The following is a 27,652-nucleotide window of genomic DNA, read 5'->3' on the forward strand; positions in this document are numbered from 1 at the left end:
GGAGCTAAACTACTTAGCTTACACATTATTATGCCATTGAGCGTTATTTTTTTGCATGTAAAATTCCAGCAACTACTCGTTGTGGCTCTTATTTACATCACAACCTGTCTCAGCGTTTCCCAGATTCACAGAGCAACATGAACATTATCTTATATCAACTGGTACAGAGCACTACGCCACACAGCTCACCTGTGGCATGTCTTAATATAACTGGCACCTGCTTCAGGCTGCCAGTTGCTCTCTTTCACTAGAGGGCGCCCTGGAGCCACTATTGCAGAAGTCTTTAAGGAAATAAAATAAATTATGGCAAGTAGAATTAACATACAATATTAACTCCGTTACATGGGCCAATGAGCGATGCAGTAATATATACAGATCAGTGGTCTGAGTCTGGTCTGGTATAACATACGGACCCACGTCGCGTAATGTGGAGACGGTAACTAGATCCGCGTGACGTCAGCGTCAGTTCGCCCATTCGTGTTTTCACGCTCCAGCCCTGCAGGGGGCCACAGAGGATGTCAGTCAGTCGGTCGCACCTGAAGAAGAACCATCAGATAGAGGAGAATGGCGGATGTGATTACGGTCGGCGTGAACCTGGAGGCTTTCAGTCAGGCCATCAGCGGCATCCAGGCGCTCCGTTCCAGCGTCACTCGGGTCTTTGACTCCCTGAAGGACGGCATGAAGAATCGGGAGACTCTTGAGGGTCGAGAGAAGCATTTTATAGCAGAGTTTCAGGACCACCTGCAGGCCGTCAACAGAGACCTGAAGTAAGATTCTCTGTATAATAAACCTTTTCATTTATCTTAGATTTTTTTTTAAATAGAATGCAGTAGGCCCCAGACCCGGGGTTTAAAGTTGCACCATGGGCTCTATAGTTATTCGGGGGCTCTTCAAGATGGTGATCGTTCCCTTAAAGTAGTGCACTGATTAGTTTTACGTTGGATGTTCGACAGACATTCGCTCCCGGTTTACTCTCTTCTTTACTGCGGGTAAACGTCCTCTTCGCTCCAGTTAAACCTCTTCTTTGCTCCGGCGACAGAGCGACTCTGAGCGAACCACAGCAACATTTCAAGTGCGCCCGTATCCGGTTGTTAAGCACTGACGAAACGCATCACGTGATAAATGTGTTTCCGGGTCCAAAGACCTCCAAGTTTACAATTAAAGTTACGTCTGTTTGACCCTGTTAGGGATTTACAGTTTAAGTTTAGTTTGTGTTTACATTGTGCGCAAACTTCCGTCCCTCCCTTCTCCACCTCCACCTCCGTTAACCGCATTCGTCTGGTTCTGTGGTCAGAACACTTCATAAAACTTTTTTTTTCTTTTACTTTACATATTTTATTATGTACAGGTAAAATATAAATGTCTGTTTGTTAAAAAAAAATATTTATTGCAATAAACAGGACGTTAAAGTGCAAACTTCACTTTCTCCCCAAACAACATGAACAGGAAGCGATCGAAGCTCACAGCAACTCCCACTGAAAATAACGAAGAAACGACCTGAGCGTCTGACATTTTTACATAAAACTAATGCAGTAATAACATCTAAAAACCCAGTTAATATAACCTGCGTGAAGTTAGACAGTAGTTCATTATTCAGACAGTAATTCAGGATGAAGCAGTTCTGGTTGTATTATGGGCAAAAAATGTTTTTAAAATAGAAATAAACGTGCCCTGTTGAATTCTACCTTTATAATATCCAAAATAAAACAGTAATTTAGTCACAGCTTTTGTGAAAAAAAAAGTGCTGCAAAAACAATTATGTGAAGAGCTTATAGTTACACATCAAAAAACGAGAAATAAAAGAATGACAAAAACTATTTAAAAATAAAAAAAATAGTCAAGATGACAAGTGACTACTGTACAAATAATATTTCAAAAATTCTGATTTTCTGCACTGAATAACTGTCCACACTTAATCAATCAATCAACTTTTTTCTTATATAGCGCCAAATCACAACAAACAGTTGCCCCAAGGCGCTTAAGCAGTAATACCTTTTACATGGGGAGGTGCATTTTGGCACCACCTGCGCAGATATGTCGAGTGCCCTTGCCCCATGCCCACCAAGCTCCATTTCACCCCCTCCCACCCCTCAATTTCACAGGACAATTATTCAGATTCTGGACAGTGATTCAATTTCCAGGCAGTACTTTGTCATATCATTAAATGCAAAGAAACACTTGACCACCACCCCTGATATCTCTCTATATCTTATAGATTAATAAGCACAGTAGCTTTGTGGTTAGCACGTGTTGCCTCAGAGCAGGAAGGTCATTGCTTCGATTCCCACCTGTGGCCTTTCTGTGTGGAGTTTGCAAGTTCTCCCCATGTTTGTGTGGGTTTCCTCCAGGTGCTCCAATTTCCTCCCACATTTAAAGACATGCAAGTTAGGTGAACTGGAAACTTTATACATATTCAGGTCTCCCTTGCAAAAGAGACCTTGATCTCAATGGGACTAACCTCGTTAAATTAAAATTACACCAGATATTTCAACTTCATATATACCTTAGCTCATCAACAATCACTACAGTAAATTTGAGGAAGTTTTGTCTTTATTTAGTGGAGTTGCATAGGGGATACATTTTCTGGCAGCCACCATCTGTCACCCTTCCAGAATTTTATCCCGTATCTTTATAGCTGGAATTGCACCCTACCATCAGGTGTTTTATCTTAATTTATCCTTTAGCTCATCGACAATTACTACAGTAAATTTGAGGAAGTTTTGTCTTTATTTAGTGGAGTTGCATAGGGGATACATTTTCTGGCAGCCACCATCTGTCACCCTTCCAGAATTTTATCCTGTATCTTTATAGCTGGAATTGCACCCTACCATCAGGTGTTTTATCTTAATTTATCCTTTAGCTCATCGACAATTACTACAGTAAATTTGAGGAAGTTTTGTCTTTATTTAGTGGAGTTGCATAGGGGATACATTTTCTGGCAGCCACCATCTGTTGGCCTGCCAGAAAATGTATCCCCTATCTTTATAGCTGGAATTGCACCCTACCAGCTCATCGACAATCACTACAGTAAATTTCAGGAGGTTTTGTCTTTAATTAGTGGAGTTGCATAGGGGATACATTTTCTGGCAGCCACCATCTGTCACCCTGCCAGAATTTTATCCCCTATCTTTATAGCTGGAATTGCACCCTACCATCAGGTGTTTTATCTTAATTTATCCTTTAGCTCATCGACAATTACTACAGTAAATTTGAGGAAGTTTTGTCTTTACTTAGTGGAGTTGCATAGGGGATACATTTTCAGTCAGCCACCATCTGTTGGCCTGCCAGAATTTGTATCCCCTATCTTTATAGCTGGAATTGCACCCTACCATCAGGTGGTTTATCTTCATTTATACTTTAGCTCACCCACAATCACTACAGTAAATTTCAGGAAGTTTTGTCTTTATTTAGTGGAGTTGCATAGGGGATACATTTTCTGGCAGCCACCATCTGTTGGCCTGCCAGAATTTGTATCCCCTATCTTTATCGCTGGAATAGGTCTCTCTCTTCTAAGTCCCTGTTAGTAAATGATATAATAATTGATCAACATATTGATTTATTCTGCCTTACAGAAACCTGGTTACAGCAGGATGAATATGTTAGTTTAAATGAGTCAACACCCCCGAGTCACACTAACTGCCAGAATGCTCGTAGCACGGGCCGAGGTGGAGGATTAGCAGCAATCTTCCATTCCAGCTTATTAATTAATCAAAAACTCAGACAGAGCTTTAATTCATTTGAAAGCTTGACTCTTAGTCTTGTCCATCCAAATTGGAAGTCCCAAAAACCAGTTTTATTTGTTGTTATCTATCGTCCACCTGGTCGTTACTGTGAGTTTCTCTGTGAATTTTCAGACCTTTTGTCTGACTTAGTGCTTAGCTCAGATAAGATAATTATAGTTGGCGATTTTAACATCCACACAGTGTAAAAGGAATGTAAATGAGTCCACCCACCACTTTAATCATATCTTAGATCTTGTTCTGACTTATGGTATGGAAATTGAAGACTTAACAATATTCCCGTGGTATAACTCACAAACTCGCAGCTTAAAGCAGATAACCCGTAAGTTGGAGAGGAAATGGCGTCTCACTAATTTAGAAGATCTTCACTTAGCCTGGAAAAAGCGTCCGTTGCTCTATAAAAAAGCCCTCCGTAAAGCTAGGACATCTTACTACTCATCACTAATTGAAGAAAATAAGAACAACCCCAGGTTTCTTTTCAGCGCTGTAGCCAGGCTGACAAAGAGTCAGAGCTCTATTGAGCCGAGTATTCCTTTAACTTTAACTAGTAATGACTTCATGACTTTCTTTGCTAATAAAATTTTAACTATTAGAGAAAAAATTACTCATAACCATCCCAAAGACGTATCGTTATCTTTGGCTGCTTTCAGTGATGCCGGTATTTGGTTAGACTCTTTCTCTCCGATTGTTCTGTCTGAGTTATTAGTAATACTGTGAGAAATCTTGGAGTCATTTTTGATCAGGATATGTCCTTCAATGCGCATATTAAACAAATATGTAGGACTGCTTTTTTGCATTTACGCAATATCTCTAAAATTAGAAAGGTCTTGTCTCAGAGTGATGCTGAGAAACTAATTCATGCATTTATTTCCTCTAGGCTGGACTATTGTAATTCATTATTATCAGGTTGTCCTAAAAGTTCCCTGAAAAGCCTTCAGTTAATTCAAAATGCTGCAGCTAGAGTAGTAACGGGGACTAGAAGGAGAGAGCATATCTCACCCATATTGGCCTCTCTTCATTGGCTTCCTGTTAATTCTAGAATAGAATTTAAAATTCTTCTTCTTACTTATAAGACGTGGGGTTGTGTGCAGGGGGTTGTAATCCTGGCACCATCACTCATATTTAGGATAGGGTTGAAGTTGCCCAAAGTGAGTTTCTTAAAGCTGCCCTTGGTCTCAAGTCCTGCTGTAGGTCATCTCCTCTTCTCCAAGCATTAGGTGTCGATCGTGTCAAAAAATGTCAATATCCAGAAACTATCATTGTTCAGGTCTATGTTCTTGTCGAGCTCACGTACACATGTACTGTGTAAATATCTTTTATGTCAAGCACTTCAGGGTCAATTGTTTAGTCAGGCTAATCTCGTTTCAGCTGTTGTTAATATCTGCCAGGAGTATGGTATATCCATAGCTAGATATCTATGTGACACTTCTTATAAAGGAGCTAGCAAGAGAACCATCAAAAGAACCCCTGAATGTGGTGTCTCTGACAGTGTTCGCTTTATTTTAACTGCCGCTGGCGGCTTTGAGAGCTCGATTGTCAATGACTTATTGTCACCATTTTAATATTGTTGTGTCTGTCTATTGTTGATTTTATATATTTTATGTTATTTTATTTTTTCTCCATGAATTAGGAGGTTCAATAAATCAAAATCAATTTAGCTCATCCACAATCACTACAGTAAATTTCAGGAAGTTTTGTCTTTATTTAGTGGAGTTGCATAGGGGATACATTTTCTGGTAACCACCATCTGTCAGCCTACCAGAATTTCTATCCCCTATCTTTATAGCTGGAATTGCGCCCTAGCATCAGGTGTTTTATCTTCATTTATACTTTAGCTCACCCATAATCACTACAGTAAATTTGAGGAAGTTTTGTCTTTATTTAGTGGAGTTGCATAGGGGATACATTTTCTGGCAGCCACCATCTGTCGGCCTGACAGAATTTGTATCCCCTGTCTTTATAGTTGGAATTGCACCCTACCATCAGGTGTTTTTCCTTCATTTATACTTTAGCTCATCCACAATTCTGACAGTAAATTTCAGGGAGTTTTGTCTTCATTTAGTACACTTGCATAGGGGATACATTTTCTGGCACCCACCATCTGTCAGCCTGCCAGAATTTGTATCCCCTATCTTTATAGCTGGAATTGCACCCTACCATCAGGTGTTTTATCTTCATTTATACTTTAGCTCATCCACAATTACTACAGTAAATTTCAGGAAGTTTTGTCTTTATTTAGTAGAGTTGCATAGGGGATACAAATTCTGGCAGCCACCATCTGTCACCCTTCCAGAATTTTATCCTGTATCTTTATAGCTGGAATTGCACCCTACCATCAGGTGTTTTATCTTAATTTATCCTTTAGCTCATCGACAATTACTACAGTAAATTTGAGGAAGTTTTGTCTTTATTTAGTGGAGTTGCATAGGGGATACATTTTCTGGCAGCCACCATCTGTTGGCCTGCCAGAAAATGTATCCCCTATCTTTATAGCTGGAATTGCACCCTACCAGCTCATCGACAATCACTACAGTAAATTTCAGGAGGTTTTGTCTTTATTTTGTGGAGTTGCATAGGGGATACATTGCTGAATCACCCATGAGTTTGGCACAACTAATCCTGCACAAAGACAGCTTCAAAGCACAGTTTTCAAACCACGTTCATTAAACATGAACAAGATGTATAACATCATTTATGATATCGAAGAGGTGTGTGAGACTGCATCTTTTGCTTCAATGTTAGATACTAGAAATATGTATAATAACTGGCTGATGAAAAAAAATGAATGAATGAATAAATAAATAAATAAAATCAATATTTGTATGGACTTCAAGAACTGTATCAATGTTTGATACGAGAAATATGTTTTCATATCTCAACAACATGATGTGATTGGCAAAAACTAACACCAGATTCAGCGCCCCCAAATTACCCCAAATCCATTGGAAAAACTCCATACAAGAAAAATCGAATTGACCAATGTTATGTCATTTGTAATTTTTTCAGTGTATGAATGTTGGGATATTTAGAAAAGATGTTCTTACCTTTGATGGTGTAAACAGCAGCTTTTCGTCAAAGTAGAAGTTTTTCTCTCTTATTGCAAAGAGCTGGATAAACTCCTTTAAGTTTGTACTCCGTTGGATTCATTTTAGTATGCGTCGACATCTCTCAGTCACCTGCTACAATTAAATGCCAACTGTTGTAATACAAACAAACTGCAAACAATCAAAATGTTTTTTTCCTCCCAAAATGAGATGTCCTGCGCTGACGTGCAGCAGCCAGCTGAGCTCAACTCAGAGGTACGGAGAGACATTCATGCCAAAATGTCTGAAAGGAAATGCTTTTGTTTTGACAAAAACTACAGGTTTTGTTTATTTTTATTTATGTCCACAGATCAAGGATCCAGTGACCAATTTAAAATGTTGTTGACATAGATGTTGGGTATTTTCTCCTCCAAACATTCTTAAAACTTTTAACAAGACAAACAGAGTCAAGAACCACCAGTGAGACAGAAAGTCAAATTTAGCTCGCGAGGAGTGCAAACAGTCCGTACACGTAGTACCACTGAAAGCACTAAGGACTGTTGTGCCTGCTCACTCTTTTTATTAGGAAAACCTACCCACAGCGTGAAACTTGTCCTAAAGGGGGGGGAGAACGCATGACAAGTTTCTTCAAGTAAAACAAACACATGCGTCAATAAGTGCAGCTGCGTGGAGAAACAGTTTCTTTCCTTTAATCTTATCATCAAAGGTCAGCACATCCCGTTCTTGCAGGCTCTTCTGTTGCACTTATCATTTGTTCTGCATCATAAATTCACAACAGTCAAAACTGACCTCAGCATACTACCTTCACTCCCAGTTCAGACTGACCTCAGCATACTTAAGACAAAGTTGAATAACAAGTACATTATCAGGGTTATTTTAAAGACAGACAGGTACAAAGCAGCACAATAACATTTTCATCAGAAAGAAGACAAAGGTACAAATGTTTAACAGTGATAACATATATATATATATATATAAAATCTTTAACAATAGAAACCCTGTAAAGTCTAGTATTGGTACACAGAAAATTCACAAGAGGTATTGATAAGCGGAATCGATAATGGCATTGATATCGATAAAATCTTATCAATACCCATCCCTATTTATCACTGCGGCAACGCATCAATTCCTCAACTAGGACTGAACTCGAAGCTCGACTGCCTTAGCTTCACTTATGTTATCTTCACGTTTGGAAAATGCCCAATCAGTAGACAGTCTTGTGGATAATTTAAACTCGGAGCTCAAAACTACACTTGACATGACTGCGCCACCTGTGTTAAAACCACGCTCCCCAAAACACAGTGACCTTGGTTCAGTGATTACTTGCGTGACCTCAAGCATAAGGCTAGAGGTCTAGAACGGAAATGGTGTAGTTCAAAATTAGAAGTATTACACCTTGTGTGGTGTGATGCTATCTTAGACTATAAGCATGCATTATTGGCTACAAAGTGGACCTATTACTCTGAATTGCTCAACAAAAACAAGCATAACTCAAAGTTCTTGTTCAACACAGTGGCAACACTTATATATGGACAACCACCTGTAGGTCACTCTTCTTTTACACCACAACATTTCTTGGATTACTTTGAGAAGAAAATAGAGACATTAGGTTAAACATATCTTGAAGTTGAAGATTTCAGAGGCCGGTGAATATTCTTAATTCATAATTGGGAATATTCTTAATTCATAATTGGGATTTGGTTGTGCAAGTGGAACTGTTAAGTGTTTTTCACTGCTCAGACCACAACATTACAGGCTTATCAAGCCTGAAGGTCAAATTGCCCGACTGTTTTCCTCCAGAGGAATTTTTTTTGGCCTGGGGAACATTGGCCGTTTCTTATCTGATCTCATAAAGACAATAAACTGCTTTTCACAGGACTGAAGCATGCTCCATTCCCTCCCCCTCCCCCTTTCCAGTGCCTGCTCACGTCACTCCTTCCCCCTTCGCCATTGGTTTGGCGCTATATAAAAAAATTGATTGATTGATTGATTGATTCGACGGAGGTGGTGCAGTTTTAGCTGCAGCCCCTGTCACTCCCCCCAAGCTGACAGCGGCGCATCTCAGGGTTGCTGCGTGGGCTTCACCCACTTGCCTCAATTGGGGTAACGGACGTCTTCAAACTTAGTGCACATAAACAATGTCAAATGTGTATGTGCTGTCTTTAATTCTGATGTGCGCCATTATAACGGTAAACAAGTAATAATTGTGGATCAATCAATCAATTTTTTTATATAGCGCCAAATCACAACAAACAGTTGCCCCAAGGCGCTTTATATTGTAAGGCAAGGCCATACAATAATTATGTAAAACCCCAACGGTCAAAACAACCCCCTATGAGCAAGCACTTGGCTACAGTGGGAAGGAAAAACTCCCTTTTAACAGGAAGAAACCTCCAGCAGAACCAGGCTCAGGGAGGGGCAGTCTTCTGCTGGGACTGGTTGGGGCTGAGGGAGAGAACCAGGAAAAAGACATGCTGTGGAGGGGAGCAGAGATCGATCACTAATGATTAAATGCAGAGTGGTGCATACAGAGCAAAAAGAGAAAGAAACAGTGCATCATGGGAACCCCCCAGCAGTCTACGTCTATAGCAGCATAACTAAGGGATGGTTCAGGGTCACCTGATCCAGCCCTAACTATAAGCTTTAGCAAAAAGGAAAGTTTTAAGCCTAATCTTAAAAGTAGAGAGGGTGTCTGTCTCCCTGATCTGAATTGGGAGCTGGTTCCACAGGAGAGGAGCCTGAAAGCTGAAGGCTCTGCCTCCCATTCTACTCTTACAAACCCTAGGAACTACAAGTAAGCCTGCAGTCTGAGAGCGAAGCGCTCTATTGGGGTGATATGGTACTACGAGGTCCCTAAGATAAGATGGGACCTGATTATTCAAAACCTTATAAGTAAGAAGAAGAATTTTAAATTCTATTCTAGAATTAACAGGAAGCCAATGAAGAGAGGCCAATATGGGTGAGATATGCTCTCTCCTTCTAGTCCCCGTCAGTACTCTAGCTGCAGCATTTTGAATTAACTGAAGGCTTTTTAGGGAACTTTTAGGACAACCTGATAATAATGAATTACAATAGTCCAGCCTAGAGGAAATAAATGCATGAATTAGTTTTTCAGCATCACTCTGAGACAAGACCTTTCTGATTTTAGAGATATTGCGTAAATGCAAAAAAGCAGTCCTACATATTTGTTTAATATGCACTTTGAATGACATATCCTGATCAAAAATGACTCCAAGATTTCTCACAGTATTACTAGAGGTCAGGGTAATGCCATCCAGAGTAAGGATCTGGTTAGACACCATGTTTCTAAGATTTGTGGGGCCAAGTACAATAACTTCAGTTTTATCTGAGTTTAAAAGCAGGAAATTAGAGGTCATCCATGTCTTTATGTCTGTAAGACAATCCTGCAGTTTAGCTAATTGGTGTGTGTCCTCTGGCTTCATGGATAGATAAAGCTGGGTATCATCTGCGTAACAATGAAAATTTAAGCAATACCGTCTAATAATACTGCCTAAGGGAAGCATGTATAAAGTGAATAAAATTGGTCCTAGCACAGAACCTTGTGGAACTCCATAATTAACTTTAGTCTGTGAAGAAGATTCCCCATTACATGAACAAATTGTAATCTATTAGACAAATATGATTCAAACCACCGCAGCGCAGTGCCTTTAATACCTATGGCATGCTCTAATCTCTGTAATAAAATTTTATGGTCAACAGTATCAAAAGCAGCACTGAGGTCTAACAGAACAAGCACAGAGATGAGTCCACTGTCCGAGGCCATAAGAAGATCATTTGTAACCTTCACTAATGCTGTTTCTGTACTATGATGAATTCTAAAACCTGACTGAAACTCTTCAAATAGACCATTCCTCTGCAGATGATCAGTTAGCTGTTTTACAACTACCCTTTCAAGAATTTTTGAGAGAAAAGGAAGGTTGGAGATTGGCCTATAATTAGCTAAGATAGCTGGGTCAAGTGATGGCTTTTTAAGTAATGGTTTAATTACTGCCACCTTAAAAGCCTGTGGTATATAGTCAACTAACAAAGATAGATTGATCATATTTAAGATCGAAGCATTAAATAATGATAGGGCTTCCTTGAGCAGCCTGGTAGGAATGGGGTCTAATAAACATGTTGATGGTTTGGATGAAGTAACTAATGAAAATAACTCAGACAGAACAATCGGAGAGAAAGATTCTAACCAAATACCGGCATCACTGAAAGCAGCCAAAGATAACGATACGTCTTTGGGATGGTTATGAGTAATTTTTTCTCTAATAGTTAAAATTTTGTTAGCAAAGAAAGTCATGAAGTCATTACTAGTTAAAGTTAATGGAATACTCAGCTCAATAGAGCTCTGACTCTTTGTCAGCCTGGCTACAGTGCTGAAAAGAAACCTGGGGTTGTTCTTATTTTCTTCAATTAGTGATGAGTAGAAAGATGTCCTAGCTTTACGGAGGGCTTTTTTATAGAGCAACAGACTCTTTTTCCAGGCTAAGTGAAGATCTTCTAAATTAGTGAGACGCCATTTCCTCTCCAACTTACGGGTTATCTGCTTTAAGCTATGAGTTTGTGAGTTATACCACAGAGTCAGACACTTCTGATTTAAAGCTCTCTTTTTCAGAGGAGCTACAGCATCCAAAGATGAATTGCTGTCTGAGGTAACTGGACTGTAAACATAATTTCTCCACTGTGAGACCAATAAAGTATATCTCTATCCCAGCATGCCTTAAACCAGCCACTAAACCCTGCTATTGAGGGGGGTGCCATCACTGAGGTATTACCTAGATTTACAGAATTTGATAGTATCTCACTAGGCATGCTGACGAAACTCATAATGTCTACAAAAAGCACAACCTGCTTATTTGATCCTATACCAACGAAACTGTTTAAGGACCTGTGACACTCTTTGACCGACTGTGCTGGAAATTATTAATGTTTCATTAACTTCTGGATCTGTTCCTAAATGTTTCACATCTGCAGTGATTAAACCATTACTTAAGAAAGCTAATCTTGACCCTAGTGTATTGACAAACTATAGGCTGATATCAAATCTACAACCCCAATTCCAATTAAGTTGTGTAAAATGTAAATAAAAACAGAATACAATGATTTGCAAATCCTCTTCAAACTATATTCAACTGAATACACCAGCAGTGAATGTCTGTGACCTTCGATCCCTCAGGCGGCACTGAATTAAAAACCGACATCATTGTGTAAAGGATCTTACTGCGTGGGTTCAGGAACACTTCAGAAAACCATTGTCAGTTAACACAGTTCGTCGTTACATCTACAAGTGCAAGTTAAAACTCTACCATGCAAAGTGAAAGCCAAACAACAACAACATCCAGAAACGCTGCCGCCTTCTCTGGGCCCGAGGTCATTTGAAATGGACAGACGCAAAGTGGAAAAGTGTGCTGTGGTCTGATGAGTCCACATTTCAGATTGTTTTTGGAAATCATGGATGTTGTGTCCTCTGGACAAAAGAGGAAAAAGACCATCCAGATTGTTGCCAGCACAAAGTTCAAAAGCCAGCATCTGTGATGGTATGGGGGTGTGTTAGTGCCCATGGCATGGACAACTTACACATCTGTGATGGTATGGGGGTGCGTTAGTACCCATGGCATGGACAACTTACACATCTGTGATGGTATGGGGGTGTGTTAGTGCCCATGCCATGGACAACTTACACATCTGTGATGGCACCATCAATGCTGAAAGGTACATCCAGGTTTTGGAGCAACACATGCTGCCATCCAAGCAACATCTTTTTCAGGGACGTCCCTGCTTATTTCAGCAAGACAATGCCAAGCCACATTCTGCACGTGTTACAACAGCATGGCTTCGTAGTAAAAGAGTGCGGGTACTAAACTGGCCTGCCTGTAGTCCAGACCTGTCGCCCACTGAAAATGTGTGGCGCATTATGAAGCACAAAATACGACACCAGAGACCCCGGACTGTTGAACAACTGAAGTCGTACATCAAACAAGAATGGGAAAGAATTCCACCTACAAAGCTTCAACAACTAGTGTCCTCAGTTCCCAAACGCTTATTGAGTGTTGTTAGAAGGAAAGGTGATGTAACACAGTGGGAAACATACCACTGTCCCAGCTTTTTTGAAATGTGTTGCAGGCATCCATTTCAAAATGAGCAAATATTTGCACTAAAACAACAAAGTTTATCAGTTTGAACATTAAATATCTTGTGTTTGTGGTGTATTCAATTGAATATAAGTTGAAGAGGATTTGAAAATCATTGTATTCTGTTTTATTTACATTTTTCAAAATGTCCCAACTTCATTGGAATTGGGGTTGTATCATTTTGCTCTAAAATTCTGGAAAAAGTGGGTTCACGGCAGCTTGTGGGCTATCTTACTGAGAATAATCTCTTTGAGCCACTGAAGTCTGCTTTTAGAAAATGTTTTTCCACAGAGACATCCTTCCATCCATTTTCTTCCGCTTTATCTGGAGTCGGGTCGCGGGGCAGCAGGTCAAGCAAAGCCGCCCAGACCTCCCGATCCACACACAGAGACGTAGTCCCTCCAGCGTGTCCTGGGTCTTCCCCGGGGCCTCCTCCCAATGGGACGTGCCCGGAAAACCTCTCCAGCGAGGCATCCAGGGCGCATCCAGAAAAGATGCCCAAGCCACCTCAGCTGGCTCCTTTCGACGTGGAGGAGCAGTGGCTCGACTCCGAGCTCCTCCCAAGTGACCGAGCTCCTCACCCTATCTCTAAAGGAGCGCCCAGCCACCCTGCGGAGGAAACTCATCTCAGCCGCTTGTACTCACGATCTCGTTCTTTCGGTCATGAGCCAAATCTCATGACCATAGGTGAGTGTCGGAATGTAGATCGCATCACTGCAGACGCTGCACCGCATCACTGCAGACGCTGCACCAATCTGTCTGTCGATCTCACGCACCATCCATCCCTCGCTCGTGTACAAGACCCCGAGATACTTAAATTCCTCCACTTGAGGCAAGGACACTCCACCGACCTGAAGATGGCAAGCCACCTTTTTCCAGTCAAGAACCATGGCCTCGGATTTGGATGTGCTGATTTTGCCCTTAGCAAAAGACCCCAGATCCCCGTACTCCCGGAGTACCCCCCACAAGGTGCCCCGAGGGACATGGTCGAACGCCTTCTCCACATCCACAAAGCACATGTGGACTGGTTGGGCAAACTCCCATGAACCCTCGAGCACCGGACGGAGGGTGTAGAGCTGGTCCAGTGTGCCGCGACCAGGACTAAAACCACACTGCTCCTCCTGAATCCGAGGTTCGACTATCGGTTGAATTCTCCTCTCTAGTACTCTGGAATAGACCTTCCACAGAGACAGCTCTCACTAAAGTGGTGAATGAGCTTCTGCTTGCAATGGAGTCGGACACCACTACAGTTCTGGTGCTGTTATATCTCAGTGCTGCGTTTGATCCCATGGATCATCATATTCTACTCAATAGGTTGGAGAATCATTTTGGGATTACTGGGAGTGCCTTTGCATGGTTGACATCATACCTGACTAAGGATGGGTTTCAAGAACCGGTTCCTTTTGGGTATCGTTAAGAAATGATTCGATCCACCGACATCAATAAACGTTTTGCTTAACGATTCCCTTATCGGTCCTTCAGAGTGGCCGTTGTTTTGGGGGGTGTTTGTCAGGAAAATGATAATTTCTCTACATTGATTACAGACCCTGCAGTGGGTCTGTATTCAACTTTTCTGCAGCACGGCTTTGGTTTGAACCTTGAACCAATCGAAGCAGTGATTCACAGATCGAAGCAGTGCTTCGATCATTGCTTTGTTGATTAATTTTTTTCTTTCGCTTTCCCCCGCTAAAACCCTAAAGAGCATATGGCTGTGAATATTATTTACCTTTTTTATGTTAAACCGACCTGTTATGGTCTTCTGAAACAGTTGATAGATGTATTTTATAACTTAAAAACGGGACCGATGCTAACACGTTAGCATGTCTATGGCATTTACAATGTTAAAGTTAGCATTAAGCAGTTGCAGCTGTCAAGCGTTTGTTGTCGTAAAAGAGTCAAATGTATTACAAATTGTAATAATTTTTAAATTTATTTTTGTTTATATATTAATAATCTAATGATTAGTTATTATGTACAATTTTAGAGAAAGAGACAAAAAGAACCTGAATAGAAACACAACAGAAAATATAAAACCAACTAACAATGAACATAAATAAATAAATACATACATACATATAGAAATAAATGTTTCCTGTGAACACCTAGTGACTCTTACACCTTCATTTCATCCCTGTTTTATTTAAGTTTAATGACAGTTTGTTTCAGTCAAACCATATTTTTGATGTGTTAATTTCTTCAGTGATTTCCTCCAGAACTATCTGACAAAATAGAAAACTGCTGCATCCTAGTAAGAGCAGAATACTACTGGAATGAATTTGAATAAGGAAAGTTGGGTTTTTTCTCACTAAATGGATGCTGCACTCACTGCAGTTTATTGTCTGGAATAGTCCCAGATTGTATTTCACAGCTTCTAGAATTCAAACATTTTCGTGTGGGTGGTGTTGGGGGGTAATTTTGGGTTTCAGCTTTTTTTGTTTGTCACCACTTTCATCCCTGAATGTGTCAATCGTGAGGCACTTTTGTGCAGATTAAAGTCACTAACTGGGACTCCTGTCTTGTTGCGAGAAAGAAACGAGAATCATCCTCCATTCTGTTCACACATCTCCAAATGCTGCGCGGCTCTCTGACGAGTCAAGTTAGAATGATAGAGTCCAGTCGGAAGTAATAACTTCAAAGCGAAACACCGTTTTTTTTATTTTTATTTATGTCCAGAGATCAAGGATACAGTGACCAGTTTCATATTTATTTACTTTAAGACTCAATGAAATACATAGAAAACCTGTAAAGCCTACTTTTAGTACAAAATTCACGAGGTATCGATAAGGGAATCGATAAGGAATCGGATCGATAAGCAGAATCGATAATGGCATCGATATCGATAAAATCTTATCAGTATCCATCCCTATACCTGACCAATCATTCTCACTGTGTTTTGTACAATAACACTACCTCTGACTTTAGTGACATGACATTTGGGGTTCCACAGGGGTTTGTCTTAGGCCTCCTGCTTTTCTCCATTTATATAGCACCCCTTGGGCAAATATTGCGGCGTTTTGGGATTACCTTTCACTGTTATGCTGATGATACTCAGTTATACATGCTGATAACTGCTAGTAATCTCGTTCACATAAAATCCTTACAAGATTGCCTTGCATCAGTGAGAAGCTGGATGTCTAGCAACTTCCTACTTTTAAACTCTGATAAGACTCCTTTGCTTTCTTGGTGCTTTCTTCCATCTGCGAAATATAGCGAAGATTCATCCCATCCTGTCTGTGGCTGATGCTGAGACCCTGATTCATGCTTTTGTTTCTTCTAGATTGGATTATTTTAATGTCCTGTTTTCAGGGTTACTGCAGTCCAGCATTAGGGGTCTTCAGCTGGTTCAGAAAACTGCTGCGAGACCTTTGATAGGAAGCAGAAGGTTTGACCACATTACACCCATTCTGGCACCTCTTCAGTGGCTTCCTGTCTCTGTTACAGCAGACTTTAAGTTTTACTGTTAACCTTTAAAATTGTTCATGGACTAGCACCTTGCTACCTGGCTGATTTGGAGAAACTCTACGTACCAGCTTAGGCTCTGCGCTCACAGAATGCGGGACTACTCTGTCTTCCTAGGGCGAAGAAGAAGTCAGTGGGTCAAAGAGCTTTCTCTTACCATGCCCCTGCTGTGTGGAACAGTCTCACTGTGTCAGTGAGGCAGTCCGATTTTATGGACGCTTTTAAGTCTCGACTCAAAATGAATTTCTTCTCCCATGCCTATGAATAGTATTTTATGTCATTCTAATTTTTATTGTGTTAATTGATTTTTATTTCTTTAGTTTTTCTTCTTATTTTAATCGTGTCTTTTAAATTGTGCTTTTTAATCTTTTCATTTATTTTGTTTGTTTTTGAATGTTTTTTGTTTTTGAATTGTTTTTGTGAGGCGCTTTGAGACAACGTTATTGTGAGTTGGCATGATATAAAATGAATTCATGGGATCACAGTTAGACGTTGCTGTCTGGCGGGGTCACGGTTAGACGTTGCTGTCTGGCGGGGTACTTTCTTAAAACAAACATGCATGTTGGGTTCTTCTGCTTCTTCACTGCTGCTGAACATCATTGAACTGTCTTTGTTCCTAATTGTCTGTTTCTGCTGTGAGTTGGGATGTTTGTGTGTCAGCTGGGACCAAACTTATTGTTTCTGTCTCTGTCCTCAGTGAGTTGGAGAGACTCTCTGGCCTGGTTGGTCGGCCTTCAGAGTCCCACCCCCTTCACAACAGCGGCCTGCTCAGCCTGGATCCAGTTCAGGACAAAACCCCTCTTTACTCCCAGCTTCTGCAGGCCTACAAGTGGTCCAACAAGGTAACGACGCTCCTCTCCTGCATCCTCCAGGGCTTCTAGCTGATCCCCAGCTGTGCGTTTTCATTTCAAAATGCCTTCACAGACTCTGAATATCACGTATCGCTCTGCATCATAAAATGACTATTAGGACCAAACTCTGTTCATCTGTCCATCCCACTTTAATTTTAAGAAGGAGGTGAAAGTCCAGAGCTCTCCCCCAAAATTTTGAGCATTGTGGTGCTCGGTCATCAGGGAGAAGCTCGAATCATTTTCCTTTTTCAAACACCAATGGAAGCCGTTTCCTGTGACTTCAGTTTTACGTTATCTAATGGCCCCTTCACACGGCAGCAACGATTCCTGAACAAAGGGGGAAAAAAAAACACAGTCACAATTCGTAGAGGAAAGGTCGACGAATGAGATTTCAACTTTTTCCCATCACCGAATAGCCTGCAAATCAAGAGTGCAAAAGGGACGACAGAGGAACAAAACGAAACTGAAGGTCACGCTGATCTCCAATGAAACACGCCTGGAGCCGCTGCTGGAGCAGTGTGTGTCTGCATCTCTGCCTTCCAGGACTCAGTGCTGGGACAGAGCTCAGCTGCAAACAGAAGCGCATGTACCAACCCACTGTGCTCACGTCAGTGGATCCACCACTTGGTCTGGTTCCTTGTTCAGAACAAAAGAGGTATCATCTCGTTCATCATCAGAATCCTCACTGTCTGAAGACACGCTGTGCGCGAGAGGCTGTCTGTCTCTCTACTTTTTTTTTTTTTTGTTTCTTTCTTTCAAAACCCTGGTGTTTCTGATCACCGGCACTGCGGCTGTGTGTTAGTCACACACACGCACACAGGCACATGCTTCACCTGAATGCATCCAGTGTTTGGGTGTGTTGTAGCGCACATACGGGCGCGCACAGAAGGACTGCCTCGTACATGATTTAGCAACTCAAACGTTAAAAAAAAAAAAGAATGCAGCAGTCACACTGGGCTTTCTGTTTTCATATACCTCTGTGGATCAAAGCTGTTCACACGCGAATGTCCGCTCCTGCTCAAACATTTTTCACACTTGATGGCTCAAAGTCACGCTTCTCTAAACTACTTATAATGAGATGTTAAATCTCTCATAAACATGCTTTAACAGCTGCACACAAGAAGGAAAGAACATGCAACTGTTTTACCAAGCCATGATAATGTAAACATGACAAATAATTACCTTTTTAGACGGCTCCATGTGCTTTCTCCAGCTTTTTCGGCGCGCAAATGGCTCCAGCTGGTGTGCTCCTCTGATTCAGGAAGATTAGAGCCATTTTCAGCAGACAACTTGCAGAGAAAATTATTAATCTGCCAACAAAAAATTATTTTATATATGTAGCATCCAGTGCAGAGTGCATGGCTGCAGGTGGAACAAAGCACGGCGTCCAGCTGGGAACACAGCAATTGGGATCATCACAACGTGCATGCAAGTGCATGGATCAGAGTCATGTAGTACGCAGTGATCAAAACTTTTGAGCTGTCAGACGCTGAAAGAGCCAGCAGGCTCTTCTGTCTGCAGAGGCTGGAGGACAGCAAGACCTTCAGAGATCATGGACAGAACAGCTCCGGCCGGACTTTTTATGCAGCAAGTCTCTCCTCATGTGCACAGCACTGGCCAACGCCACGATCACGGACTGCTGTGCGCTGGCGGAGAGGCCGACGAATTCTTTCTGACTGGCCCGCACCACGGCATGAGCGGCATCTCTCGCCACATCACACGCAGTGGCTTCCATCCCATCATTAGGAGGGACAGCTGCCCTGTCATTAGGAGGGTGCTAACTAGAGCGCAATAGGCGCTAATTAGAGCAATTGTTTAGTCACTAGCCTGTAGCAGTCAGCCTCTCGGTAGGAGGGGTCTGGTTAGGTTAAAAACGCCAGCTTTTGTTGGCTTCTGTTTTATTCTTCTCTACAAAAGTCTAGACGGAAGTCAGACTACCAGAGCAAGAATTTTAGCTGAGGAGGTTTCTGCGATTTGAAGCAAACCGTCCTCGTGTCAAGCAACCCAGTCCAGTCGAAGATTCAAGCTTCTCTACCAGCTTCTGTACTGTGTGAAAACATTCAGCTGGTCAAACAAAGTCAAACTAAATGTTAACGTTACAAAAACTAAGCAAACGATAAGAAACCGTCAAGAACTACCGCAAAATGAAATATGGACAAATTGAGGTTGTTGGTGGCATTTGTTCAAATTTTTCATGTTTAAAAATCCTGACAAAGCACCACCTGCAGGAACGAAGCTGCCCAAAGGTGAAACGATGCCATCGAAAGTCAACAAAAGTCCAGATTTCTTGTTATGTTTGGGCTTCGTTGCCCTTTAAGTGCCGTGTGACTGGGCCTTGAAATGACAAACTCATGCCTTGTCTGTGCGGAAATGGACATGATCGCTTTCTTTGTTGTTTTCAAAGTGTTTTGTAAACATGGCACCATTTCAAGAAATATCTGTACTGTAGTATGTACACAAGGCCTGAATGTGGCGCTGTAACGCTCCCCTATATAATGGAGAACAAGTCGTGGAGCATGTACATAACCGATGTAAAGAGCTAATCAATGTAGCAGCAGAAGCTACAACTTTCCAAAGCAGCACATTGAATAAAATAGTGTTTAAAGAGAATGAGGGTCTGATGATCTGAAAGAGGCTTATTGTTTATTTAAAGTGACGCAGTGCATTTACACAACCACGGCGCTGTGGCTGCACTCCACCTCACAGATGAAGTGAGAGGACTTGTACTTTGACTACATTAATGAATGAATGAATTAATTTTATTTATTTGGCACGCAGACAATAACAAAACTCATAAAAAGAACAACGTACAGTGACCCCGTGTGGTCAAAAGGTTGAAGGCAGAAGCAAAGCTTATACAACCCCAGTTCCAATGAAGTTGGGACGTTGTGTAAAATGTAAATAAAAACAGAATCCAATGATTTTCAAATCCTCTTCAACCTATATTCAATTGAATACACCACAAAGACAAGATATTTAATGTTCAAACTGATAAACTTTGTTGTTTTTGTGCAAATATTTGCTCATTTTGAAATGGATGCCTGCAACACGTTTCAAAAAGCTGGGACAGTGGTATGTTTCCCACTGTGTTACATCACCTTTCCTTCTAACAACACTCAATAAGCATTTGGGAACTGAGGACACTAATTGTTGAAGCTTTGTAGGTGGAATTCTTTCCCATTCTTGCTTGATGTACGACTTCAGTTGTCCAACAGTCCGGGGTCTCCGTTGTCGTATTTTGCGCTTCATAATGCTCCACACATTTTCAGTGGGCGACGGGTCTGGACTGCAGGCAGGCCAGTCTAGTACCCGCACTCTTTTACTATGAAGCCACGCTGTTGTAACACGTGCAGAATGTGGCTTGGCATTGTCTTGTTGAAATAAGCAGGGACGTCCCTGAAAAAGACATTGCTTGGATGGCAGCATGTGTTGCTCCAAAACCTGGATGTACCTTTCAGCATTGATATTAATTAAAGGATATGACATATCCTGATCAAAAATGACTCCAACATTTCTCACAGTATTACTAGAGGTCACGGTAATGCCATCCAGAGTAAGGATCTGGTTAGACACCATGTTCCTAAGATTTGTGGGGCCAAGTACAATAACTTCAGTTTTATCTGAGTTTAAAAGCAGGAAATTAGAGGTCATCCATGTCTTTATGTCTGTAAGACAATCCTGCAGTTTAGCTAATTGGTGTGTGTCCTCTGGCTTCATGGATAGATAAAGCTGGGTATCATCTGCGTAACAATGAAAATTTAAGCAATGCCGTCTAATAATACTGCCTAAGGGAAGCATGTATGAAGTGAATAAAATTGGTCCTAGCACAGAACCTTGTGGAACTCCATAATTAACCTTAGTCTGTGAAGAAGATTCCCCATTTACATGAACAAATTGTAATCTATTAGATAAATATGATTCAAACCACCGCAGTGCAGTGCCTTTAAAACCTATGGCATGCTCTAATCTCTGTAATAAAATTTTATGGTCAACAGTATCAAAAGCAGCACTGAGGTCTAACAGAACAAGCACAGAGATGAGTCAAGCTGGGTCAAGTGATGGCTTTTTAAGTAATGGTTTAATTACTGCCACCTTAAAAGCCTGTGGTACATAGCCAACTAATAAAGATAGATTGATCATATTTAAGATCGAAGCATTAAATAATGGTAGGGCTTCCTTGAGCAGCCTGGTAGGAATGGGGTCTAATAGACATGTTGATGGTTTGGATGAAGTAACTAATGAAAATAACTCAGACACAACAATCTGAGAGAAAGAGTCTAACCAAATACCGGCATCACTGAAAGCAGCCAAAGATAACGATACGTCTTTGGGATGGTTATGAGTAATTTTTTCTCTAATAGTTAAAATTTTATTAGCAAAGAAAGTCATGAAGTCATTACTAGTTAAAGTTAAAGGACTACTCGGCTCAATAGAGCTCTGACTCTTTGTCAGCCTGGCTACAGTGCTGAAAAGAAACCTGGGGTTGTTCTTATTTTCTTCAATTAGTGATGAGTAGTAAGATGTCCTAGCTTTACGGAGGGCTTTTTATAGAGCAACAGACTCTTTTTCCAGGCTAAGTGAAGATCTTCTAAATTAGTGAGACGCCATTTCCTCTCCAACTTACGGGTTATCTGCTTTAAGCTACGAGTTTGTGAGTTATACCACGGAGTCAGGCACTTTTGATTTAAAGCTCTCTTTTTCAGAGGAGCTACAGCATCCAAAGTTGTCTTCAATGAGGATGTAAAACTATTGACGAGATACTCTATCTCACTTACAGAGTTTAGGTAGCTACTCTGCACTGTGTTGGTATATGGCATTAGAGAACATAAAGAAGGAATCATATCCTTAAACCTAGTTACAGCGTTTTCTGAAAGACTTCTAGTGTAATGAAACTTATTCCCCACTGCTGGGTAGTCCATCAGCGTAAATGTAAATGTTATTAAGAAATGATCAGACAGAAGGGACTTTTCAGGGAATACTGTTAAGTCTTCAATTTCCATACCATAAGTCAGAACAAGATCTAAGATATGATTAAAGTGGTGGGTGGACTCATTTACATTTTGAGCAAAGCCAATTGAGTCTAATAATAGATTAAATGCAGTGTTGAGGCTGTCATTCTCAGCATCTGTGTGGATGTTAAAATCGCCCACTATAATTATCTTATCTGAGCTAAGCACTAAGTCAGACAAAAGGTCTGAAAATTCACAGAGAAACTCACAGTAACGACCAGGTGGACGATAGATAATAACAAATAAAAGTGGTTTTTGGGACTTCCAATTTGGATGGACAAGACTAAGAGACAAGCTTTCAAATGAATTAAAGCTCTGTCTGGGTTTTTGATTAATTAATAAGCTGGAATGGAAGATTGCTGCTAATCCTCCGCCTCGGCCCGTGCTACGAGCATTCTGACAGTTAGTGTGACTCGGGGGTGTTGACTCATTTAAACTAACATATTCATCCTGCTGTAACCAGGTTTCTGTAAGGCAGAATAAATCAATATGTTGCTCAATTATTATATCATTTACTAACGGGGACTTAGAAGAGAGAGACCTAATGTTTAATAGACCACATTTAACTGTTTTAGTCTGTGGTGCAGTTGAAGGTGCTATATTATTTTTTTCTTTTTGAATTTTTATACTTAAATATATTTTTGCTGGTTATTGGTGGTCTGGGAGCAGGCACCGTCTCTACGGGGATGGGGTAATGAGGGGATGGCAGGGGGAGAGAAGCTGCAGAGAGGTGTGTAAGACTACAACTCTGCTTCCTGGTCCCAACCCTGGATAGTCACGGTTTGGAGGATTTAAGAAAATTGGCCAGATTTCTAGAAATGAGAGCTGCTCCATCCAAAGTGGTGGTTTTAGAGATGCTCCACTCCTCATTACCTGTGAATGTTAATGAAAAAGCCTGTGGATAGCTCTCTTGCTCCAGCGTGAAGCACTGTTCACCATATCAATGGAGCGAGGGGGAGGGGCTGCTCCTCAGAGTGTAAATGGGCCAAGGTGTCAAAGCTGCTTTCAGAGCAGGACAGAACACTCCAAAACACAGTAGAAGTAGAAGTTTGTGACTTGACCTTTGTGCAATAGCAGACTTAAATTGCTTTGAGATGAAGACAAACAAAACGCATAGACCATTTTGTATATATTGTTCAAAATGTGCATTTGCGTTTATTGTTTGAACCTTTTTGTTGTACAGTCTTTCACACAAGACCTCAAATTACTTTATAAAGTGTCAAAACAGTTGTTCATGATAGTTTGCTGTGTGTTTTGAGTAAACTTGTCATTTTTTCGCTTTATGTTTTCCTTTCTTATTTCTGATTGTAAACCTTTATTACACTTGTAAAACACAACTATAGCATATATATTTTGAAAGTACAGGTTGTCCTGAAAAAAGAGGGTAACACTTTATATTAACTGCATGCTAAGTCGTACTGTACCTCCGATTATGGAGGTCCTCATATTGAGCTTTTTCCCAGTGCCATCTTTTTTATTATTATGATGATTATTATTATTTATTAGTGCTTATTTTTATTCAGTTTCTTAATTTCCATTTTAGCACCCAGTATTTTATTTATTTTATGTTTTATTAATTAGATTTCTTAATTTTAAGTACCCAGTCATTTCAAGGAATATAAGGGTGATTCTTAGACTACGGGCACTTATTATGTCCTTTGATCATATTATATGAAAAACAGAAAAAAGGGGAAATTTCACACTTTTATAGTTATCTTTACAATGAAAGTGTGTTAAGAAATTTGTTCTAGTAGTCTATGATGACATTTTCACCTTTTTTCAGCATCATTATATGCAAATATTGCTGTTTTGTGCTTGTCCCACACCCAGACTTTTGATCTTCAATGATAAAAATGAATGGTAAAGAAACATTTTTTCTAATGTTTTAAAATATCTCTGAATAAAATATCAGTAAAATAGTCAAAACATAATTGGGGTATTCAGTGTCATACAACTGTTGTGATTTTTTTAAACAAAATGTAGTTGTCCCACACTATTGCCGTAATTTCCACCACAACACTGTAATGTCCCTTTAAACAGTTTGTATGAAAGATTGTTTGGGTAGTGTCTATGGAGATAAACAGTGACATCAGAGCACATGTATATAGCGCCAAATCACAACAAACAGTTGCCCCAAGGTGCTTTATATTGTAAGGCAATGGTGTGGTGGAAATTACATTTACAAGGCCAATAGTGCCCGTAGTTAAAGAATCACCCATAAACTTATTTTTTCAAACCAAATAAGATGTGATTTTATTTACCTCCCAAACAAATGGCTGCAACACCAAGTGCAAATGATACTATATCACTGACAGATGGCAGCAGAACACAATTGTTCTACAAATTAAAGTGGCAAGAAAGACGTCTTACGACACTTCCTGTTTCTGTTATCGTTGTTGACGAAGGTCTGAGGGGAAAGATTAGAATTAAAAAAAAAAACTGGTTCTAACCGTTTTTTGGACCATATGGATTAAGGGCACCACGCAGTGCCTCAGCTGTGTATAATGTAAAATATACAACTTTTAGGTATATTTATTAATGTTGGATTGTTTTGTTTTTTTATTATTATTAAGGTTGGGTATTTTAAATGTTAATTGTTGTTTTAGAGGGACATGTGCAATATGAGACAAATGTCTAACTGGAATAATGGTGTAATTTAGAGGTCTCTGAACCCCCCCCCCCCCCCCCCCCCCGATGTTCTTAATATTTATTGCTTTGTTTTTAGGATGCATAAGTAAATTTCATTGTGCTGATTGCTGTGCAAAGACAATAAAGGTGATTCTGATTAAAGCTCTGACGAGCTGCACGTAACATCCTTGTATCGCTGATGACTCGTCCATGTGGGACGAAAAGCAACGTTGTTGTACAGAAACAACAGCAGCAAGGACGTTTGATCAGCTACTTGAACTATTTATGCACGTTCCAGCCGTTTGTGGCCGGTGTGTTTGTGCATACACTGTTGTTGTAGTGAAGACAAACAATGTCTCTCACCTGTTGTCACGAAAACTGGATCCCGCCCCTGCAGGTGCTGCGGACATGAGGACAGGTCTGGCTGTGCTCTGTCTCATACCCACTGTCAATCACGTCATCGTGAATGTTTCGTTTTGATTTTGTTTAAAGTGTCGACATTTTTCTTCGTGAATTTGTGACTTTTTTCCTTCGTTCAGCTATCACCGTGTGCCATGTGACCGGGCTCTTAGCTCCAGGTCTGAAGTCCATAATCAGTGTTCCAAACTGCGGCGTGTGGACCTAAGAGCCCACAGGTTGTCGTCACAGAGCGTTTCTGAAGGAATGAGACCTCTTGACTTTTACATAAACAGTCTGCTCTGTCCCTGTAGTTGCAGTATCACGCTGGTCTGGCCTCCAGTTTGTTGAACCAGCAGTCACTCAAACGGTCAGCCAATCAGATGGGAGCATCAGCCAAGAGGCGACCCAAAGTCCAACCCAGTACCCTTGTGCTACCTCCTCAGTGAGTACTGTAGTTGAATGTATATCATAGTGTAGTACTGCATGAATATCACTCCTTACACCATGAGCAGTACTTATACAGTGCTAAATGTCAAAGGTTTTGTGTGGTTAGGTTTTAGAGTACAGCAGTTGGGGACTACTGACCCTAAGCCTTAGGTAAGGTCTTCAGTTGAGCCTCTGCTAAAAGCACAACTTGTCTTTTTGACTCCATGTTGACTAAACTGTTTAAGGACCTGTGGTCTACACATGGACCCACTCTGCTGAAAATTATTAACCTGTCACTAACCTCAGCTTCTGTTCCGCCAAATGTTTAACTCTGCAGTGATCTCAATCGTCTTCTTAAGAAACCCAATCTGCATCCAGGTCTTTGAAAAATTATAAACCAATATCAAGCCTATCCTTTTGCTCTAAAATTCTTAAAAAGTGGTTTCAGAACAACTCGGGTATTATGTTGATGAAAATAACCTCTTTGAGCTGCTGCAGTCTGCATTTGGTGAGTCACCTCACTGGTGAAACTGTTGTTGTGCAGTTAAGAGAAGTGGAGACTTGATGTGCCTTTTCATGCAGATAGGAGACCTTAACTAGAGCACAGTGACACACTAACAAAAATAAGCACAACGGAAATGTAACTACCTGCCATTCCTTGACTCAGCATGTGAGCAAACAGCATTACTGAGATGGAAAATGAACCAGTGTAGGAAAACCAAGATTCAGAACCAAAGTAAAGGAACGGAGTATTGCAGTGAATGGTGTAAAATTATGGAACAACCTCAACAAAGAAATCAAAGAATGAAGGTCGCTTAAATTATTTAAAAAATGTATTAAACTAGATGTATTAAGTAAGTATGAAACTATGAAATAAGTCAGTGGGTTGTGACAAAGTCTAAAATGTAATCTGTTAATAATGTCTAAAATGTTTTATGTCTAAAATGTAACCTGTTAAAAATGTAATCTTTTAAATAATGGCTAAAATTATGAAATAAGTCAGTGGTATGTGACAAAGTCAAAAAATGTAATCTGTTAAATAATGTTGAATAATGATGCTTAAAATTGAAAGATTGTATTGTAAAAAGGGACAGAAAATATAAGACTTGTTCTTCCCTCTGCTCCTTTTCATTCAATGTCTTGTAATATATTCATTTCTGCTTTTCTGTTTTTCTTTTAAATGAATGAAATAAATATTGGAAAAAAAAAAAGGAGGCTTGACCCTTTTTTCAACGCCTGGGGCCTCAGCAAGGAATGTGCACAAATTCCCACATGGTGTAATACTATACTAACAGAAATCCAAATTAATTATTGTCAAAATATGGTCTCTAAACACTCAGACACTCACACCGCTGGCCTGGTGTGAGTCTCTGGAGCTCATCTTCACTGGAGAGGACTAAGAGGGGTGACAGGACTCCCAGCCCCATCCCTCGGTCAGACATAATCCCTATGTATTCCTTTGCTGAATAAGGTGCATAAAGGGCAGATAATCAAACAGCTGAATAATGCCAGCATCATAACACAGTACTTGATTATAATAAAGGAGCACGCTGGGGATCTGAACTGTAAAATGGCTGAAAAGAAAAGAAAAATCTCTCCTTCTCCTCACCAGAGCCCCATCAACATGTTACTCACTGTGCCTTCTCATGTACATGAGACAAATGGAGACTTGCTGGCAGTTACAAGAATAAGAGCACTGAAAACACCGGTAAGAGAGACGGAGACGTATACCTTATCACGTCCCTTTATATATACGAAACTGAACAGTTAGTCAAAAAACATATTTACTCAGAACATTTGATAATTTACAAGAATGGAATAAATAATTTATCCAGATATTTTCCTGCTGAGCAAAGGTCACTTTAGAAAAAACATTTTTAAAAAGTGTTTTTGTTAAAAAGGGGTAGAGTCGTGTGTGTTTTGTGTTTAAAGCAAAAGTGCAGAATTTAGGGC

The 27,652-nt window shown here is 40.4% G+C and overlaps 1 protein-coding gene across 1 annotated transcript in view; it reads left to right on the forward strand.

Moving 5' to 3' along the window:
• The first annotated feature begins 533 nt into the window (after nucleotides 1-533).
• Nucleotides 534-27,652, forward strand: part of med27 (mediator complex subunit 27) — a 71,400-nt gene continuing 44,281 nt past the window's right edge. Inside the window, exons 1-3 of the mRNA XM_034171435.1 lie at nucleotides 534-767; nucleotides 17,084-17,228; nucleotides 25,585-25,715. Coding sequence (XP_034027326.1) covers nucleotides 565-767; nucleotides 17,084-17,228; nucleotides 25,585-25,715 — 479 coding nt within the window. The 5' untranslated portion in view covers nucleotides 534-564. The remainder of the gene's footprint in view (nucleotides 768-17,083; nucleotides 17,229-25,584; nucleotides 25,716-27,652) is intronic.

This window comes from Thalassophryne amazonica, chromosome 5 (genome assembly GCF_902500255.1).
Source record: "Thalassophryne amazonica chromosome 5, fThaAma1.1, whole genome shotgun sequence".
Taxonomy (NCBI): domain Eukaryota; kingdom Metazoa; phylum Chordata; class Actinopteri; order Batrachoidiformes; family Batrachoididae; genus Thalassophryne; species Thalassophryne amazonica.